The 22,008-nt window shown below is 45.9% G+C and overlaps 1 protein-coding gene across 1 annotated transcript in view; it reads left to right on the top strand.

Annotated features, from left to right (window-relative positions):
* Positions 1-8,984: 8,984 nt before the first annotated feature.
* LRIG1 (leucine rich repeats and immunoglobulin like domains 1) overlaps positions 8,985-22,008 on the top strand; it is a 114,692-nt gene continuing 101,668 nt past the window's right edge. Inside the window, exon 1 of the mRNA XM_042929924.1 lies at positions 8,985-9,872. Within this exon, the coding sequence (XP_042785858.1) occupies positions 9,649-9,872 (224 nt within the window). The 5' untranslated portion in view covers positions 8,985-9,648. The remainder of the gene's footprint in view (positions 9,873-22,008) is intronic.

Raw genomic sequence — 22,008 nt, 5'->3', positions numbered from 1 at the left:
TGTGGTCAGGTTCGTTCAACTTCCAGCTACTAACTAGCTTTGTTCCTTTGAAGCCATCTTATCCCTCCCTCTGGATCTGTAAAATGAAGAGTATAGACGAAGTGGGTGGTTCCCAAGCTTTATCATGCACGAAAGCCCCCTCTTATAGAACGTGGAATGCCGGACCCCACCCTGGAGTTTCTGATCCAGCAGGTTTGGGGTGGTCCTGACCCACTACTCTACATGACCACAAAGTCCCTTTGTCTGCTACTCATCTGTGATTCTATGACTTCTTCCTGTGACCTGCTTTATGGGAAAATGAGGTTCATGTGCCGAAAAGCATCATTCATTCACTCGTTTATTCATTCAACAGTATTTGTTCAACACCTCCTATGGGTCAGGTGCTGTTCTAGATGTTGGGGATCTGGCAGTCAACAGAATCATAAGATTGTAAACTCCTTGATGGCAGGGACTCAGCTAACTTACTTTGTGCCCCTGCACTTGCCCTGTCCCACCCCATGCCATGCACAGTGAAGGCTCTTGACAAGTGAGAGCTGTGATAGTGTGCAAGATAATATATAGGGAAGCAGGAAGCTATGCTTTGCAGACCTTAAAGGCAAGCACAGAGCTGTTGGGTAGGTGAGCTAGTCTGTGTCCAAGAGATACAACCCTTACCACCCTCACCCTCTACCAACACACTCTCCTCCCCCTGCACCCCCCCCCCCCCCCCCCCCCGCCCCCGCATCCGTATCTCAATGTCTGTTTTATGGCTGGGATTCCATTTCTTGAGATTCATCCCTGTGTCTCTTGTGAAAAATAGGGTAAACCCTTTAAACCCTACCTGATAGTTTTAGGAAGAATATAATAGGACTTCAATTATTTCATCCTTTCAAGCAGTTATTTCACTTTGCTGCTAGCTATATACATGGGAGAACCTACCTTTTTAATAAGTGGATGCCCTGTGTTTCTGTCATACCTGTTTCTAGGAGGGGAGGAAAGGAAGGGAGCTCACTCTGCAGGTTGCTGAAGAACCAGAACATTTATTATCCATGAAGCTTTGTTCAACTGCATGGGCTGCCTGGCCTGTTGCATTCCATCAAGGATCCTGACAAAAGTGTCAGGAAGGTCAACTGATAACGCTAATTTTTTTTTTGACACTCCTAATGACAGGTTTATGTGATTAGACTCCATTCCCTTAAAGAATCTACTCATGTTTGGGGCACCTGGGTGGCTCAGTTGGTTAAGCATCTGACTTCGGCTCAGGTCATGATCCCGCAGTTTGTGAGTTCGAGCCCTGCGTCGGGCTCTGTGCTGACAGCTCAGAGTGTGGAGCCTGCCTGCTTTTGGATTCTGTGTCTCCCTCTCTCTCTGCCCCTCCCCTGCTCACGCTCTGTCTCTCTCTGTCCCAAAAATAAATAAAACATTAAAAAAAATTAAAAAAAAAAAAGAATCTACTCATATTTTACTGCATGTCTGCTCAGCCACACTTGTTGCCTCAGTTTTCTATGGCTGCAGAACAAGTTATCCCCAAATGTTGTGGCTTAAAACAAGGTCCATTTTTATTGGTCTCCATTTTGGGGGTCTGGTGTTTGGGCAAGGCTCAGTAGGGATGGCTTGTGTCTGCTCTGTGGTATGCCCACCTGGTTGCATTTAGCTGGAGGCTACCCTGGGCTGACAGGTCCAAAATGGCTTCCCTCTGGTGTTGGGGTTATGGTGCTGGCTGTTGGCTCATCTGCCTGGTTTTGTTTTCTCTCACAGCCTCTCCTCATGGCCTCTTATCCTCCAGGGCCTTTATGTTTTAGTAGGGAACCTGGATTTCTTTACATGGCAGCTCAGGGTAGGAAGAGGGCAGGAATGGAAGCTGTTGGGCTCAGAACCGGAGGTGTCCCTTCTACCGCATTCTATTGGTCAAACAAGTCACAAGCCCTCCTAGATTCAAGGAGAGAGGTGAATGTATTCCACCTCTTGATGGGAGAAGTTGTCGGTGGCCATCTCTGGAGGTCATCAGTCTACACTCATATCTTCTCTACATCCTAGTGCACTTCAAATAAGAAAGGATAGTGGATTTTAAGTGGGGGTGGTGAGGGTGGGAGCCGCTAGTGACAAGACAAAGATGTTTCTTTGATTTATACCATCTAAGTTCAAGAGGAGTGTCAGAACTCCCCAAGGGAAATAAGGATATTTAAATGCTTACGTGAAGAATGTAGCTCATTGATACAAATGACGGTGAAAAGCACATAATATGTGTCAGTCTATACGTTCACGATAAATTTGAAAAGTGTCAAAACCCCAACTCTCCTTTTGGAAACAAAAATAACAGTCCATAAAATTCTCAAATGCTTCTAATTAGTCTGAATGCATCTCAAAGAACAAGCGAGTTGAACGGCACGAGAGGACTTTACCAACGTGTCATGGGCAGCGGATGTTTCGAATGCTCTCAGTGAAGGGACAGTAATGCCAACCACATGCTTGCTTATGTTTTTGAAATGATTTTATTAAGGGCTCTGTGAAAATGTGGAAAATGTAAGCATGCACAAGTGCACATAAAAATACATAAAGTGCAGGGGTGCCTGGGCGGCTTGGTCACTTAAGCGTCTGACTTCGGCTCCAGTCATGATCCTGCAGTCTGTGAGTTCCAGCCCTGTGTTGGGATCTGTGCTGACAGCTCAGAGCCTGGAGCCTGCTTTAGCTTCTAGGTCTCTCTCTCTCTCTCTCTCTGCCCCTCCCTGGCTTATTCTCTCTCTCTCTCTCAAAAATAAATACTTTAAAAAATTTTTCAAAACACATAAAGTGCAAAGAGTCTATCTTTGTGGCAGGAAGTGTTTGGGGAGACAGTCACAGGAGATGTGCATTTGGGGTACATAGGATTCTATGAGATAGGCACCATGAAGCCACCCAGGTGCCCCTAAGAGGCTGCTTCTTATATCGACCCTCATTCCAGACTCTCAGGATTTTGAAATGCTGATAGCTTTCATAAAATTTTTCCCGTGCTTCTTAATTTTAAGTGGGCAAATGGATCTTCCGGGGGCCTGTAAAAGGCAGATCCGGATCCTGTGGGTCTGGGATGCGACCTGAGATTCACATTTCTGACGAGCTTTAGGTGATGTTGTTGCCGTTGGTGCATGCATTTGGACGACAAGCTTGCTTAAGATGTGGAGAGGGGGTGCTTGGTAAGTGTTCTTCCTTGCAGACCAGGTGGGGCTCAGGCAGCAAGTGTTGCCTCTCTGTCTACCCTGTGCCTGAAATTGTGCTAGACAACGGGACTAGCAAGACAGGGCTGAGCCTCAGGCTCTGAACGTAATGAGTGGGCAGTCTAGAAGGAGAAATAAACACACAAAATAATTCAAATAGAAAAGTGAGAAGAGAGTGGCTGGGTGACTTCTAGCACAGGCTTGGGGGTCCTGACCCAACCCCTAACTAGGGTGTGGCTCGGGTAATTGGATTGACCAGGGTCGCGGTATCGTCATTATGAGTTGACGTGTTGTGTTTGCTGTGTTTGTGGTGGTGAAGGCCAATATATTTATCCTAAAATTTTTAGCTTTTTGATCGTAGAGGAAAATCTGGAAAGCCATTAGCAAGTATGGAAGAGGAAAGCAATTATGTCCACAAAATCCTTGAGAAGTAAGCATCATGATGCATCTCTTAAGATGTGTATTGACTATAAAGCATGTGTGGTGATGGTTGAGATGGAACTTTGATTTCAGGTTCTATTGATTCTTGATCCTGTGTGACCTTGACGCTATCACTTAACCTCAGCCTTCTCATCTATGAGGTGGGAGCAATAACAACTGTCATATTCAAAATTTATGAGGCTCAAATATCATAGTGGATCTTTGGTGTCCACAGTGCTGGCTTAGAATCTCGGGCTTGTCACGTATTAGCTTGGGTGGCCTTTGGCGTTTTTCTCGACATCAACCTCAATGAAAAAAGTATGTAAAACACTCAGCCAAGTGACAGACACATAATAAGTGCTCAGTAAGTGATAGCTGTTGTTATGACATGAATTACTTGGAAAAATATAACGTACATGACTTCACGGAGATTATTATTATAAGTTATGATAAATGTGCTGTTCTTTATATACATCATAGTGTTGCTTCTAAGGTGTTGGCAGTAAGGTATAAACTGTGATTTTCCATCCCCCTCCCCTTTCACGTGCTGTTCCAAGTGACATTTGGAAAGGCAGCCAATGGAGGGTGAGGGGTGTCGTCCCTGTTGATGATGGAATTAGCACATCTCTTCATCATTGAAGCTAAGAGGCTGCTTTTTAAAAACATGTTTATTTATTTATTTTGGGGAGTGGAGGGGTGGAGAGAGAGAGAGAGAGAGAGAGAGAGAGAGAGAGACTCCCAAGCAGGCTCCACACCATCAGCCTGGAGCCCAGCGTGGGGCTCAATCTCACAAACTGTGAGATCATGACCAGACCCGAAACCAAGAGTTAGACGGTTCACCAACTGAGCCACCCAGGTGCCCCTAAGAGGCTGCTTCTTATATCGACCCTCATTCCAGACTCTCAGGATTTTGTTTCTTAAAATTTTTTTTTTTTAACATTTATTTTATTTTTGAGACAGAGAGAGACAGAGCATGAATGGGGGAGGGTCAGAGAGAGGGAGACACAGAATCTGAAACAGGCTCCAGGCTCTGGGCTGTCAGCACAGAGCCCGATGCGGGGCTCGAACTCACGGACTGCGAGATCATGACCTGAGCCGAAGTTGGCCGCTTAACCGACTGAGCCACCCAGGCGCCCCCAGACTCTCAGGATTTTGAAATGCTGATAGCTTTCATAAAATTTTTCCTTATCCATTCAGCAAACCGGTTAAAATCACAAATCCACAAGGCAAGGATGTGGGTGAAGGTTTGTTTCTGATAGACGGTAGACTGCTGCTTTGGGTCCCTGGTTGCTGCTGCTCTGTAGAAGAGGGCAGGGAGTTGAGCATTCTTTCTTTTTTCCTTTTTTTAGTTTATTTATTTTGAAAGGGAGTGAGCGGGTGTGAGTTGGGGATGGGCAGAGAGACAGAAGGAGAGACAGAATCCCAAGCAGGCTCCACATTGTCAGTTCAGAGCCCCATGTGGGGCTCGATCCCATGCACCGTGAGATCATGACCTGAGCTGAAACCAAGAATCAGACGCTCAGCCGACTGAGCCATCCAGGTGCCCCAAGTTGAGCATTCTTTTTATAATGAAAGCTTGGCACCATTTGGGCATGAACCAGTATTCCAATAGCCAGAGGTTGCTCAACAGAACATAACCTCTTCCCACCTCTGCCAAAGAAAAATGTTGGAATGGGGGACAGAGGAATCTCGAGATTGACTCTTCTCATATTCCATCCCAGAACCTACTAGCTTCTTCTCTTACCTTCTCTGGCTGATCTACCTCCTTGACAAGATTATTGCGAGGAAGGAGTTAATGAGTATACAGCTTTCTCTTCCTTGGGAGAGAGATACAAAACAGGCTCAGAGCTGGGCTGTCATCACCCAGCAAGTCTTCAGGGGTTTTAAAGGTAATTATTAACCCTTTGTGGCATTCCTGGGGGAGGGGGGGGAGAACACTCTATGCTGAAAACACCTACTAAAAATTTCCATCTATGATATGTATATGGAATCTCAATTTCTCCAGTGTAAAAATTCAATAACCTTGAAGATCAGCCTTGGATGTAGGTAGCCCTAAGCAGTTTATACAGGCCCTCGTGTCCTCTTTCAAAGCAGACCCTTCCTTAACTGTCTTAGCACTCAGGTCAGAAGTACCATTATCCTTGTTCTCCATTTGAAAAAACCGAGGTTTAAGGAAAGCCTTCATGGTAATGAGGCCTGGCTAGAGGCCATGTCTTCTGACTGCTGCCCTGTGCTCTTCTGAGGTACTGAACATGATATAAAGCCTCTTCTAACAGTGAGACAGCACTTCTGAATCTCAGCGTTCCATAAAACTGCCAATTATCACCACCTAGAACTGTAACAAACTGCCATGATTCGGTCCTACGGAATTTGTGTTTAAAAAGAAATTCCCATGATTAACCTGCTTTGTTTTGATTTTATCATTTGCTTCTCTCCCCACTTGGTGATTTTAGGCTATTTAGATTCTGGGTTCCTCTTTTTCAATGGGTTGAAAATGATCCATTACTAGGGCTTCTGTATTCAAGAGAGACCTGCAGGGCGCCTGGGTGGCTCAGTCAGTTAAGTATCCGACTTTGGCCCAGGTCATGATCCCGTGCTTTGTGGGTTCGAGCCCCGTGTCAGACTCTGTGCTGACAGGTGGCAGCCTGAAGCTTGCTTTGGATTCTGTGTCTCCCTCTCTCTCTGCCCCTCCCCTCCTTATGCTCTCTCTGTCTCCCAAAAATAAATAATAAAAAACAATTAAAAAAAAAAAAGAGGCCTGCTGTGATTCTCATGGGGGATTTATGCTTGGAGTTTGCTCTTCGGTGAATTAAAATGAACTAGAACACCGAAAAGCCTGGATGTCCCCTTCAAGGAATAAATAATTATTAAACTTGTGAAAAGGGCAGTGGAGGAAAATGAGGACCCAGAGTACCCAAATCAACCGTTGCTCCGTGCTGAGTGTGCCAAGACTTGCTCTTTGAGGAGCAGGGACATGGACTCCCTTAGAAATTTGCCATTGTTGTTGCCATTCAGGTCTCCCGATCCTAGGTTGCGGCCGCAGATGAATTCTCTCCTGAGCCCGACATCGCTGCTCTCCAAGCCCACACTCTCCTTTCAATCACAAGCAGGTTGCTAGTATGTGGGCAAACTTCCATACATGGTATGGGGAGCAGACATGACTTCATGCTCTGCTGTAGACGAGAGGAATTGCCAAGGCTCAGGCGCCCAGTCCCCCCAAGTGTTCCCTGGTGTTGGAATCCTTCTCTCTGGCTGCATGGTAACTAGACCACAGGGGATGCTTTAGATTTGTGGGCACACCTTTCCCTTGTAGATTCTCAAACCCAGCCTTCAGAATTTTGGTGTCCCAAAACAGCATGGCACAGGTACACCCACAAGCATTTGGAAAACATCTGATAAGAAATATCCATTTTACAGTACTTCTAATGGAACAGACCTGAAAGATAAGTCTAAGTCAGCAGCTCAAGAGGTTCAATGAGTTCAATTTCTTTTTGCTGTGTATATTGTTTCGTTTTGAGGTGGGGGTCAGGCTAGGAGGATCTGACGGTTTTCTTGAAGGAAATGTTCGTGGGTATTCTGCATTAAATTACTGTTTTGTGTTCCTTGGTCTTGAAAAGTTTAAGAAACATTGACATACAGGACCTCTTATATTTGGGGGTCCTTCAAATTCCATTCCTTGGCTTATTACTATTACTAAAGCATTATAACAAAGAGATACATTTCTTCTTGTCCAAATGGAAGGTGTGTGTTTATGTGAATTACAAATGAAATATAAAAGCTGGTGAAAGCCCTGGGTAGAAGGGTCAGGTGCAGCATTTTTCTGATAATGTTTCTTGGGAATCATATTTGAATTGATTTACACACATTGCTTTGGGCATCATTGCTGAGATCATGCAAAAAGAGAGAGAGAGAGAGAGAGAGAGAGAAGTGAGGCACCATTATCTGATAGCATACTTAATCAGATGAAGGGAGAGGAGAAAAAAGGGGGGGAGGAGGGAGTAAGAAGGAAACCAGTAACCATCAGACAACCAAGCCCAAACCCAATTTCACTTAAAGAAAAGCTCTTCTGGTTGAGGAAAAAGTTTAACATCTCAATTCAAACAACCCCCTTAGAATACATCAAACTTGGAACAAAACCCTTTAAAACTGTTTTTGCTTTTTTTCCCTGAGAAATGTCTCCTCTCCTCTGGTTCCATAAAACACAAGTCAGATTTCATTTGCTAGAGCAAATGTTTTTCAACAGACTTGACTTGCTTAATTTTCCTGACAATGTGTGCAGTTAAGTTAGAAACTTGCATACATTTGGCAAGGGACATGAGACACCAGCAAACCAAAACGCCCAGAGGGGCAGCTATATATTACCGGGCTAATCTTTTCCCTTTCTCAGTGTGTGTGTGTGTGTGTGTGTGTGTGTGTGTGTGCGCGCGCGCGCGCGCGCGCACCCGCCCGCTCTTACGTTTTGGATGCGCTGTCGTAACACATGGCTACTATGTTCGGACTTGTAAGGGCTAAAGTTAGAAGATTTGTAACAACTACTATTTTTCTCACTGTCTCCTAGGAGTACTTGAAAACTGGCTTAAAAGGACCTGATTTAAACAAAGGAGCAAACAAAGCAACCCCTTTTTCGAAGGCTGGATCATTTTCAGAAGTACCCTTTAACCAGGGTGGGGTTGGGGGTGGAAGTGTGTGCACCTTTGAGACTTGGTTTCTGCAGCACACATTCATTTTGGTAATCCAGGACATCTTGCTGGGTGTAAGAGGTCAAGAACAAGTCAGGAACAGAAAGGAGCTTCAAGTTGTGAGATGAGGAAGGCGACTACCCCTAATGAAATAACTAAAGATGCCTCAATAGGTAGGAAATTTGCGGAGTTTTAAATCTGTGTCTATGCTCCTAGAGGGCACCTGGAAAATGAGTGTAGATTTGCTCTATATCCTTGGCCCTATTTACAGCCAGGGAAGAAGAGAAGAAACTTTTTGGTCAGACTACTGCAAAGTGGAGGCGTTGCCCTCTTTATCAACTTTCTCTCCTCCCCTAGCCCCAGAGGGCATGTCTTTCCTCCTCTCTCCAGTCGGCATCCCGCTTTCCCACTACCAGACTGCAAGTCCCCTTTAAGACTCGGAGGACGCCTCACCCTTTCTCCTCCCAGTCCCCCGCCCTTCACACCTTGGGTGGGAAAAGAGAGTGGGGCGGGGTGGTCGGAGGGGCGGGATCATGGTGAGCACACCAATGGCTCTCCGGGCTGGTCGTCCTGGTCTCCGGCAGCCAATGAGCAGCAGGCAGGGGGCGTGGCGGGGCGCTGTTGCAAAGCATCCAACATGGGCCCGCAGAAGGCCGCGGGGCGCGGAGCCCAGGGGGTGTGTGAGGGCGAGCGGCCGGGGGTGGAGCCTCGGGGACCCGTCGGGGCTGGGCCGCGGGGAGGCGAGAGGCAAGCGACTGATTGTTCCGCCGCGAGGTCGGCTGGGCTCTCGCCTCGCTGAGGAGCCGCGCACAGCCCGGAACTGCGCGCGCGCGCTCTGCCTAAGGCGTTGGGACAGCCAGGCGCACGGGGCCCTCGAAGCAGTGCGGGGGTGACCGTGCCGTCCAGCCCGGAGTCGGCTGCCGGGCGCTCCGAGCCGAGAGGAAGATGCATTCGGGCGCACAGCTCAGGCTGCGAGGCTGAGCGCTTTCTGTGCAGCAGAGGCAGCCGCACTGCCCTCGGCCGGCGGCGGCGGCAGTTGGCGTGCGCGGGGGCTCAAGATCCGGCCAGCAGCGCGGCGGGAGGACGAGGAGAGCCGGCCGAGCAGCTCTTGCCCGGATCCGTGGGCTTCGCAGCGAGCACAGCCGGGTCGGCCCGGATGGGCGCGGGGCTCGCGGCCCCAGCCGGGCGCTGCGGAGCGGTCCGGGCACCGGGGGCCCGCTGAGCGCCGGAGCCGCGGCAGCGGGGGAAACTTGTGCGGGCGGCCATGCCCCGGCGCGGAGCCTAGTGTCGAGCGGAGCCCCCGCGGACCAGCCGGTGCCTGCGGTCGTCCGGGACCTCGCAGCCCCCGCGCCCCGAGTTCGCCGCGCGTTCCAGACAAGATGGCGCGGCCGGTCCGGGGAGCTTTCGGGGCCCCGCGCCGCTCGCCCTGTCCTCTCCTGTGGCTGCTGCTGCTGCTGCTGCTTCGGCTGGGGCCGGCGACGGCTGCGGCCGGCCCGCGACCGCCCTGCGCCGCCGCCTGCACTTGCGCGGGGGACTCGCTGGACTGCGGCGGGCGCGGGCTAGCAGCGCTGCCTCCGGACCTGCCCGCCTGGACGCGGAGCCTGTAAGTGCCGCCCTTCCCCTGAGCCCCGGGGCGCTGTCACTTGGGGACGGGGAGGCTGGGGTGCTTACCCGGGAAGGGCGTGCGGATTGAGGGGCGTGCCTGTGTGTGTGTCGCGGTGGTGAGATCGTACATGGGGGTCCGGAGGGGAAGAGTGTGCCTAATGGGGGTGTGGAAGTGAGAACGTGGGTGGTGAGGGTCCTGGGGAGAAAAGAGTGTGCCTCGTGGCGTTTGGAGGTGAGTGAGCATAGGTTTTGGGGTGTGGAGGTGAGAACGTGGGTGATGCGGCTCCATGGGAGAACAGGCTGTTCCTCGTGGGGTCTGGAGGTGAGCGAGCATAGGTTTTAGGGTGTGGAGGTGATTGCGCCCCGGGGCCTGAGGGCGATCTGGGAGGTAGAGTCTGAAGGTGAGGGAGTGTGAGTGAAGAGTGTGGAGGCGAGGGTGTTTGTGCGTATGTGTGTGGGTGGAGTGGGAAACATCTGGAGGCGAGAGTGTGAGGAAGTCTGTCTGGGGTCTGCGGGTGTGTGTTTCTTTTTTTCCTCTCCTGTAACCCAACTCTTTGGTGTCTGAGCTCCTTGGCCTTCCAGTGGGTAATGAATGAAGGTGACTCTTGGCTCCAGTCTTCCATTTACATTATTTATTAGCGAGAGTGCGCGTGTAGCAGCCTTCTCCTCCCCCAGGACCCCGTGGCCTGACATGGCTGTGGCCACGGTGGAAGGTTGCCTTCCCCGGAACAGCCCTGAGTTAGGGGACTTGGAGAGTTCCTGGATCTGTGATTGCTGAGGGTGCTGGTCTCTTTCCACCTGATGGGCATTAGGGAGCTGTGTTTCCAGACCCTTCCTTTTGGGCTTGATGGTCCAGTAGGGTGGAGCCCACACTTGAGCATTTCTCCCCTGTAAAGGGTGCAAATTAGTTTTGGAGTTGTGTTACTTCAGGAGAGGGTGCCGGGGACTTGCTTGATTTAAGCTGTTTGTTTCACCTGAAAGACGTTCTTTTCTGTGCTGTCACGGTTTTGGCCTATCAGGACTTAGTGGGACCCTTCTTACAGGAGAGTTGGCAGGAAAAAGCTGCATTAGACTTCACTAAATATGGTAGAGTATAATAGCCTTTTTTCTACTTTTAAGAATATGGTCCTGAGTCAAATCCTATCGAGTTATAGGTAATTAGCATCTATGCAGAACTATGAATGTCTTCCAGAAAAGGCCTAGCTTGAGTCATCTGCTTTTTAGTTGGATAATTGGACGTCTTTCCTAGAATGTAGAGGGGCACAGGAGTGTCCTCAGACAGGACATTCAGTGTTTGAAGAAGGGACAACTGATGACATAACTTTTAACCAACACCTGTGGCCTGAGCTAAGAAAAAGTGGTTTGGGTATCTGGCTGCTGTGAAGGGGAAAGAAGAAAAGTTGGTTCCTTTCTCACGTGAAGAGCCGGTGCCTCTGAAAACGGGGTGCAGATCTTTAACTCACATCATGCTACATATTGCCTAAGGATCAAGTTCTTCAGAGTTCTGAGGCTGGACTTTTGTTATGGTTAGCTTTTCCCCTGCAATTTTCTGCTTTTTCTATGTGATTCAGTGACTTAGTGAAGACCAGTGGTCGTAGTGGGGGGTTTAATAGAGGCAGTGGCTGTTAAGTAGTAGGAGATAGATAGAGCCCAGCCTTGCCAGTAGGTAGTATTTCATTTACTTGGGGCAGTCTGAGGTATTGTGGTTTTTCCTTTATGTTTTCTTAGGATAGTTTTTCAAATAAAATCACGTGGGCAGAATCAGAATAACTTCTTGAGTGTTCACCTGTTGGAAGAATGACTACCAATGCCATATGTTCATGGCATTGTGGGGAAGGCACTTGGCTCAGAAGTAGTGACTTTGCAGACAGCATAGGGTGTCCTGTTATTGGCACTTTCCTGTGGTCACAAGATCCACTTTGCCTTGTCCTTTAATTTTTGGAGCAAAACTACTGGCCATTTTTTTGGCTTCCTGTTGCTTGGGAGTGACGTTTCACATGACATAAATACCTTTTAAATTGCAGTCTTGTCTCTTTTACTCACACATTTGATGACCAGTAAATACCTAAGTGGGTATTTTGAGCTTCAGTCGATGTGATTATACTGATTATGGTGTTAACTGATTAGATTTTGAGATGTGAATAGTGATTTCTGATTAGTATGTGTTAATACCATGTTCACTACAAAATGGGTATCTTTTGGAAAATATTTGTAAAGTCATTTTTCTGGTTATAGAAAAATGAAGTGTATTGTAGTGTGTGTGTGTGTGTGTGTGTGTGTGTGTGTGTGTGTGTGTGTTTTCTAGACCAGATTTCTCCATTTAAATCATTAGTCTTATTCTGAGTTTTCTATCAGGATAGTTACATGGTTTATATTCCTGGCTGTGATTCAGCAAGACTTTAGGAGAGAAAGTCTCTGTATATAATAAAATAAAATATCTTGTAGTTTCACCAAGTTTATACCCTTAATCCATTGTGTCTAGAAAATTGCTTTGAGCTCATTTATAACCCCATGAACTAGATTTACTGCAGCTAGTTCAAACAATTTCAGGCTGTGGGTTTGAGATAGAAGGGGACCTGTGGTTTTATGGAAGTTTTTGTTGTTTTGTTTTTTGCTTTTGTAAACAGTGCATCTAATTTTGGAGTTGCTCCTAGGCTTAGCGTAGGGAAAGTAAAATTTCTTCCTAGTGAACGTAAATGCAGTTTGAATAGAAAAAATGGAGTGGCACTGGTAGAAGGGAAAATACATTCATTCCTGGGGCCTCAGGATAACTTATTCAGCACAATAACTTATGGTTGTAGTAGTTGAGCCATAACTGAGTCTGCCATCCCATGACGTAGGTGAGATTGGCATAGCCCGACCAGCACATTCATAAATAGCACCAAGCACTGCCAAGCCTTATTCCCACTTCCCAGAACTTTAGAAGAAGTTGGACTTCTTAGAACTTAGATGTTTGCTTTCTTTGAAATTATTTTTGAGAGCAGGGCTTCAGAAGCTGTTTAAGCAGTATTAAATACAACTTACCTTAGACTCTTACCTGTGCCATGAGGTTGAGCACAGTAGGTTGCTGGTTTAACTGTTCTGGGGGCTGCATGGTGGCTCATGGCATTGGGATAGGAAGGAGGGCAGGCCCTGGAGGAACAAATCCGGGTTTTCAGTGGTCTTTTTTGTGGAGGGAAGACAAGACAGGGCTTTTTAAAGTAAGGGGGGCACCTGGGTGGCTCAGTCGGTTGAGCGTCCGACTTCAGCTCAGGTCACGATCTCGCGGTCCGTGAGTTCGAGCCCCGCGTCGGGCTCTGGGCTGATGGCTCAGATCCTGGAGCCTGCTTCCGGTTCTGTGTCTCCCTCTCTCTCTGCCCCTCCCCCGTTCATGCTCTGTCTCTCTCTGTCCCAAAAATAAATAAACGTAAAAAAAAAAAAAAAATTAAAGTAAGGACTTTCACTCAAGGACTCCGAGTGTGGTTCTCCTGAGCCACGTTAAGATGAGTGTATTGATTTGGGTCTCTTTGTGTTAAGTCTCCTTATGCCAGTGCAGGACCAAGCCAGGGGCTTAAATCTAACCTTGTGGGTTTTGGCTCCAAAGTGGTGCTCAGGATTGCATTAGAAAATAAGCACCAGCCCAGGTTGCCATTGTAGTTGTGAAGCAAAGAGGGCCTTTGTCTTTCAAATTTTACAGCTGTGCTGGAAGGGGCAGGTGTGCAGAGTGTTGTGAATTAAGGATTTGGAAAATACTTCCCATCCTGTTTATGCAAATTAGATTTAAAGTAACGATGACCAAATTGTTCCAGAACCTCAGCTAAGATTCGCGTATGTGTGTGTGCATGAGTGTGTGTGTTTTGAGAAGTTGATTATTGTCAGGGTTGCCCTGAGGTCTTCCCTTCTGCCCGTTTTCCTTTTTGTGGCTCTATGTAAAACTGAAGAACTCAGCAGACCTTCGCCATCTTGTGATTTATGAAGATGGGCAGCGGTTGTTTGGAATAGGGAACCTCAGAAACACAGGTTAATGGCAGAACATCTGAAAGGTGCAAGTGCTCTCAGAGTTTGAGGAATAATTAGTTTGGGCTCAGGGTCCTTGTCTTTGCAACAAGTGTCAGAAGCCTGGCCTGGCCTCTCTTCCCCTCCGTGGTGAAGCACTTGTCTGTTACTAGATCTCCAATACCTGTTTTGAGTAAGGGAATCTGGCAAATAAAATTGGGTGCCTTGAGAGAAAGGCACACTATTTAAGTCCCTCTGATGTGAAATTATAAGCATCAAATGTAATTTTTGAATACTGTTAAATTACAAAGCGTACAGAGACTCCCACGTCCTCATAGAAGTGAACTGTGTTGGCACGCAGTTGCCCCTTGCCTTTAGGATATGTCAGAACTGTTCGTGGCCTCTTTCCCAGGGACTATTTTAAAAAGAGATGTGCTCCTCTCTTTCCATAATCACATTTGGTCGCTAGATTTCACAGGGTTTGGGCTTTGGAATGTGTTGTCAGGAATAATTCATCATCTCCAAAAGAAGACGATTCAATGCAATGTAATAAGAGCTGGTTCCTCCTGGATGTCCTGATGCCCCGGTCCTCTAGCTCCGATCGTTCAGTTAAGGGTTTCTCTCCCTGCAGTGTTCATTTCTTTGCCTGGGTTCCCCACGCAGCCTTCCCTGAGCACATTGGGATGGCCTCTGGCTGACCTTTTCTCCCTGAGACACCGTGCTCACAATGAAAGGGCCTCTCCCCCATTCTGTAGAAGTGTCTCCTTGGTGCAAGGGCTTTTCAGCATCCTCCCTTTCAGGGCGGACAGGAATGTGAGAGAGCCACTAGGGTTTTTTTTTTTTTTTTGTCACTTAACAATGCACCTGGCCCAGTTCTGTGCACCTGCTAAAGCCCTGAAGGCCTATGAGCCAAGGACAGGGAAGTTGTTTAACATAGCCTATGGTTATTTTAAAAGTGACATCCAAAGGAGAGAGAAGTCTGGAAAAGGGATTCATTGAATTCAAAGTCTATAAGTAATAATGGATGTTGGTTGTACCAGAGTCTTGTCTTTTCTTTTTTTCTCATTTGTTTAAAACTCAAAAGGATTCTTCTGACTTACCCCATGGGTTGAAGAACTGTAAGTTTCATGAGCAAGCCTAGTTTTCAACTCCTTTTGAATGAGCTTGGTGACATTTGTTCTTTGGGGACCTTCCCCCTTCTCAGCAACTGCAATTTGAAACCCTGGGGGTCTTTTAAAAGCCAACAGGACTCTGGGCTCTGTTAATATTCAGAGCTGTTTACAATGGATGCAGTTTCAAAGGCTGAAGGCATTGTCTTGAGACAGGAGGGAGGGGGGGGGGAAGAAAAATTCCCAGGGAGAGGTGGGGAAATATCTAAAAATCCCCAATGTTCCTTGGCCTGTGGGAAATTCAGGGACTGTTAGTAGTGTTTGGTGGTTTGTTTTTTGTTTTAATAACTTAAGCATGACATTGAGTCTATGGGGTCTAGTCCATCTACCTCATGGTTTCAGTTCATGTTGTGTGTCAGTGATGTGATTGTCTTCTGCTTTTGTATCAAGTTGAAGTGTGAGAATGAACAAGAAGCTCAGATCTGTTTGTATCTCCCCATGCAAAGAAGTAGGACTTTAAAGACCAGAGGTTAAAATTTTCACAACCGTTTACCCTCTTGGAACCTGCACTGTCTATCTATATCTATCTATCGATCTATCTATCTATCTATCTGTAGGGTTTAATAGTACAGACTCACCAGTTAATTGGCCAATTCCGTGACTGTGGCTAAGAAAGTTGCTACTGAAAAACTTTATACGTGACCATTGTTGTCATGAAGCGAAATGAATAGATAAATCAGGATTGTCAAAAAAAAAAAAAAGAAGAATGTGATTTGTGTATGGTATAATTGGAAGTTGCCAATTTGTATCCTAGTTTTTGTTTGTTTTTGGAGGGGGGTATGCTTATGAATTTTTCTTATCCAAAGGGTTTTTGCCTTATGTATTTCTATATTATATAATCTAATTTTTAATACGTGGTTCTTATCCAAGTATGTTATGCGTAGTCTTCTGAGACACAAGCCATAAGCCTAACTGCTTACAAAAGTTACTCGGTTTCTTAAAAAGCTGTTCCCCTAGGGGCGCCTGGGTTGGGGGGGTGCTCAGTCGGTTAAGCGCTAGACTTTGGCTCAGGTCATGATCTCACAGTTCCTGGGTTTGAGCCCTGGGTCAGGCTCTGTGCTGACAGCTCAGAGCCTGGAGCCTGCTCAGATTCTGGGTCTCCGTCTCTCTCTGCCCCTCCCCTGATACTGCTCTCTCTAAAAAGTAAATAAATAAACATTTAAAAAAAAAAGCTGTTGCTCCATTTCCCTGGGTTTCATGCTCATGCTGTCTGTGTCCTGCCTTTAGTTGTTCTCTTTGTCCTCAAAATGAGTGTTCCCCACTCAGCTGGACCCTGGGTCTTGGGGTGGGTTATTGGTGGGGAAGAGATTGGGCGAGGGTGAAGCTTTCTTCTCTTTCACTCCGTTAGATATGTGGATGCCTTCATCCCTGGTGATCACACCCAGCACATACCCTTCTCTAGGGAATGGTGTTAAGATTGAAATTATTTGTAGGGGCCATCCCTGGGTCCACCACCCCAGAGCTAACATGTGATTTGGGGCAAATCTCCTTGTTTCTACAAAGGGGATCCTAATATTCTATGTGCAGGTACTATGAAGACAGATAACACTTGGGTTTAGCCCACTTCGTCAATGTGAGTCTGTCAACTCGCTGGTGATTGCGGGGCACAGCTCGAAGGTTAAAGCCCTGGTAGTAACTCAAATTTTGCATCTTCTCATGGCCAGGCCCTCCACGTCAGATTTCCTGGTGACAGAGGCTTCCTAGGAAAGGTTCCCTTTTCCTATCTGAAGGGCTTGTTTTGGAGTGGGCAGGTGGCAGGGCTCACATCCCACTTGGCCTTCTTTCATGAAGTTTTTGGTGATTTGCAGAAAGTGAAACAAGTAAAACTTCATGTGCCCTTGGGAATCGCGGAGCAACCTGGCGGGAAGCTGTGAACAGTTGCAGCAAATTAACAAATTATGCAATTAGCAAAAATTATTGAGGTGGTTCATAAATGTATTCCAGTTGTGCAAATACTTCTGTCAGTTTAGCATTATCCTTTGGGAGGTGGGTGTGCGAAGGAGACAGAGAACTGAGAGGCCCTTAAACTAATAATTTTATCCTATTATTTCCCTGGTTTCATTGAAACTGAGCCCTACTGAGACGCAGGTCGCGCCTCTTAGTCAATGGCTCGGAAAAATGCAGGTGCACTCCTCCAGGCAGGGGTTAGGTTACAGATTTTGGGGCCAGCTGAATCCTGCGCTGTACCCATTTCTCTTTGGAAACGTTTGAGGGTGGAGGAGGGGTGAGGGGAGGTGATTGTTGGGTGGTATGCAGAGAGCTGGAGAACTCTGACATTTTTCATGTGTTTGGGTTTGTCTGCAGTTGTATTGTACGGGGACATGGGTGGTGAGCACAGGGTCATTTGAGGAATCTGGCAAGGATGCTATCTGAAAAGACATTTGCTGTTGATCCTTCTGCACCTGTACCTGCGTCCCTTCCCCAGTGAATGGCCACAATTCACAGCCTTGCCCACATGAACGGCTGCGATTGTTGGCGTCTTTATTACTATTTAATCTAGCATAACCGGTAAAGCCCATTGTGTGAACAACCAATCCGTTCATCTCTGCAAGTCCTAATACATCTTGGTTTCCTTATGAACCAGGATGCAGGTTCCAATCACTGCTTGTTCAGTTTGTTTTGGCAAAAGGTGGCATTCAGAGAGTTTAAAGAAAGCATGGTCTATCTCTTTTTAAGCACTTTGCATTGATTTTTCTTTCAACTTTTGTGGTGCATAGATCTCTAATCTAAGATCTGCAGGGTTTTGTTTTGTTTTGTGTCCTCAAGGTCTCATTATTAGGAAGAAATGAGGGAGGGTCTGTCCAGCAAGCAGAATTATCTAGATGTTGAGAAATGAGGTGGAGATAATGGAGGCAAGTGCTCCCCCCTACCCCACCCACTACCTGTCCTTTGCTCCTTCTACCAATTTATAATCTGTCATTCAAATAACTTGCCTCTTATTTTAGGGCGGTTTTACGAAATGTGAATTTGAACAATATTTGAAAGAAATCACTTAAGTGTTCTTCTGAAAGGAATTGTGGTTAAGCTATATTTACAGAATGTTTATTGAGCACATACTGTGTGTGCTCTGCATTTATATGTTCTTGGAATAGAGGTGGGTTTTTTTTTTTTTTTTTCCTTCTTGTGGGAGGTGCTTAGAAAGTTCTTTTGTTCTAGCGTCCTTTGCCGGAGGTGTGCAATTCTGGTGAACTCTGCTCACTCCCCTGGTAGCTCTTTATTGGGATGTTTCAACTGTGCTATTAATTGCTGATTGGAAGCCATTAGTGAACAAACATGATTTCAAAAGTGTAATTTAAAAAGTGATATTTCAGATATTGTTGGTTAACAGAGGGGTAATTAACTGTTGGTTGTAGTTAAGTCTTGAGTCAGAATTGAGTTAACTGTTGTTTACTTTGCAAGGCCTGACCCTCCAGCTGTGGCTACTTGAGGCTGCTTTAAATAGAGTTAGAGGCACCCTATAAGAAAATCCTCCAAAAGCAAAGAACTCGGTTCCTGGAACCCTCTGTGCTTGATTTCAACTTCACACAGACTTGAAAATGCTTTTCTTCAAGTAGCTGCAGAATGGTTTTGTTTTGTTTTGTTTTGTTTAAGTCCATAGTTTAATTTCTCCTTAGCCTTCGCCGCCGTTTTTATTTGGGAGATCCTTTCAGGTTTTGACGCTGAGCGTCACTTACTTAGGAATCTGAATGGGAGTTATGTTGTTCCCCAAGTTCTGTTCGCTTATCATGGCTTATGGAATTATTTCCATATTTGTGAAAATTGAATTCAATTTCGATTATGGAGTGGTCCGTGGTTTTTAAAGCTGTCCAGTGTGGTCCGGTTAAACTCATGGATGTATTAGGCTTAATTAAATTTATATGATATTTGATTAGATACCATCTTACAGCGAATTCTAGAAAAGTGGAAGCACATGCCAAAGGGTTTAAGAAAAATCTATGGGTGGTGGAAAACTGACAATTGAGAAATTTCGACTATGCATTTAATTTCTGTTTTGCAAATTGGAATAATTACATTCTTTCATCCGATTTTAGCAGTGCGGTACCTTGGTCCATGACCATGCATCTTGCCTAGGTTTTAGTTTGCATTTTACTTTTAATTTGGGGGCTGCTCAGTGATTTCTTCTCTCCACCTGGGCTGGTGTGAGTTTCTGGCACACGGGCTCCCAGTGCTTGCAAAACTTATAAACAGCCAGAAGAACTCATTGCTTCCAGGAAGTTGGTTGATGATGCAGAAGCTGCAGCTTGGAGGGGATGGGGTTGCCTTCTGCCTTGGGAGGACAGGAGGTCCAGAAAGCAAACTGAAATGTTCTGTAGCTGTGAAAGCCTGCCTCATCCCAAATTCCTCCGAACATTTCCTCAGAGATGGTGTCTGTGTAGGACTGCCGGCCATGGGCATTTGACCTCACCGAGGGCTGTGCTTTGCCCAGGAGAAAAATCCGGAACTCTTCTGTGGACATTTTTGGGTGCTTTCACAAGTTCCTTTGAAACCGTACTTAGAAACGATTAAATTATATTGAATTCCAGACTGTCCTAAAATAAGACTGGCTGACCTCAAATATTATTTGCTGGGGGGAGGGGGAGGGAAATTCAGTATATGTGAAATCTTGGAATTCAGTACATCTTTCTGGACAGAAAGGCTACATTTCATGAAGCTTCATAAAGGGGTTCCTTACCAAAGAGGAATAAAAACTATTGAACTGAAAGGAAACATTAATTTTCTTAAACTCTGAAGGCAGAAATGTAGTAGGCTGAAAAATAGCCCATGGCTGCGTATCAGGAGACCTTGGGGTTTTGTTCCAGCCCTGCCCCTGATTCACAGTGTGACCTTGGGCTAAATAATTAATTTCCTTCCTATAAAGGGATGTACGACTTCTATGACTCCTTATTTTCAGGTTTATGATTCCATCCTAATTGAAGCAAAGAGGGAATAAATAAGCTTACTGTTCATCAAATGGCAAGAATTAGAAAATGGATGTGTGTCTATAACTAATCTTGGCATGTTTGGGGATTCTGAGTGGAATCCTCAGATGCATACACAGGGCAGCGAAGGCTGTGTGCCTGGAGACACTTCAATGAGTAAGCCTTTAAGTTTTATCGAAGCAGAGCAAATATTCCACGGTATTTCTTTCTTTGACCATTGCCTCTTTTTTCCCTTTGCAAAACCCCAAGAAAACTATGGAAGCTAATGCAGACCTATTTTACATCTTTGATTGAGTTTTTTAAGGTTTAGATCAAAAAAGGCACAGAAATTAATGGTACGGTTTTCCGAAGAGTTGCTTATCTCTGCTTTTCTTGGGGGCCACAGCAGCTCAAGCAGGCCTGCCGTGCATACTTGGGATGAGTGAAGTTATAAGTGAGGGTACTGCCTTAAATTTCTAGATGGGCCTTCTGTGACAGATTTAAGTAGTAATCACCAAAGGAAAGGCAGTGAAACACCACCTTGTCTGTCTTTTCTGAGCCGGTTCGTCGTGGTGGGAACATGGTGGGTATCAGAGCAGCTTTTAACTCTTACCAAGAGAGATGGTTTGTGTGTATCTTTCAGGGTAGAAACCCAATGGCCTAATATCTAGAGTCCCGTGGCTTGGTTTCCCCAATTGCAAAGTCTGTCTCTCACTCTTTTTTTTGGTTGGGTTAATACCAAAGGCACCCATCTGCCTGTGTCATTAGTTTCCTCTTGGTCAGATGCTGTTCTTGGAAATTGTGATCCTGTCACCATTGGACTCCTTAAAAGACTTTATGTATCGTGCAGAATCTAGAAGTTTTTATCTTCTGTGTTGTGACCATCTCCCTTTCTTCCACATGGAGTTTATTACTGCTTTCAGTGAACCGTCTTGGGCTTTTCTCTTCCTTCCACTCATTCTTTGTCATGTAAATTGTCATGAGACGGAACCTTTGGATTTTTTTCTCTTTTTTTCTTTAGAACAAATCCTTGGAATGTGGAACCTTGTTTGGGGATACAGCTAAAATGCAGTGAAGTTGGGAGGCACAATTAGTGGTTTGGAACTTCTTGACAGGAAGTTTAACAGGAATTAGGGGACTACTTTAGGACTAAAGGAAATAATCCAAAGAACTAGAATTTTTTTTAAAGCATTCCCCTTTTAAGACTTAAAAATGGCCTTTTTTCATGTGCTTTCTGAGATCAAAATAGACCAAATAATCTTCCCATCCTTCTGAGCCTCTTTTGTTAATGTCAGACATTCTCTGTTTTTCACTTGACCTCATTCACTCATTATTTATGTATCTAGTCCTCTCTCAGGATTCTCAGAGTCTCTCAGGTTAGTAAGTTTTCACACGTCGCTGTCTTCTTCCTCCAGCTAGATTTGAAAGCCTCGGGGATTGTTGAGTTTCATGTACCAAGGGGCTCCTGGTAATTATTTGTTAATTGACATGTGACTTTCCTTCTTGGGGCTTGGTGCATCTTTTCTGGGCAAAAAGGATCCCGTGTTATCATTGTTTCGTAAAGGGCTTCTGATGTTTACCTCCAAAGTGTGATTCCTCCTGATTGACCTGTGTGGAGGACTTAACAGAAGTGTTTTTAGATGTTAGATGCAAGGAGTCAAAGGCCATTTTCTTTGTGCTGAGGATCTGTTTTCCTATCCAGCATTAGCTGACGTGTAAAGGGATAGTTTCAGAGGCGAGTGCTCCTTGCAGACCTTCTGTGAAAAGTCATAGCTTGGGTTTTGTCTGAATTTTTAAAAACTGTTTATTTTGAGAGAGAGCGTGTGAGTGGAGGAGGGGCAGAGAGAGAGGGAGAGAGAGAATCTCAGTCAGGCTCCATGCTGTCAGTGCAGAGCCGGACGTGGGACTCATTCTCAGGAACCCTGAGATCATGACCTGAGCTGAAATCAAGAGTCGGACGCTTCACTGACTGAGCCACCCAGGCGCCCCTGGTTTGTCTGATTTTCTGTGGCAGGGTGAACTTTTGGAGAAAATGTTGACCTAGAACAAAAATTATGGATGGTCCTCCCTTCCTTTCCCCTTATTTTCTCCT

This window comes from Panthera leo, chromosome A2 (genome assembly GCF_018350215.1).
Source record: "Panthera leo isolate Ple1 chromosome A2, P.leo_Ple1_pat1.1, whole genome shotgun sequence".
NCBI lineage: Eukaryota > Metazoa > Chordata > Mammalia > Carnivora > Felidae > Panthera > Panthera leo.
This window is presented reverse-complemented; position numbering and strand designations above follow the sequence as displayed.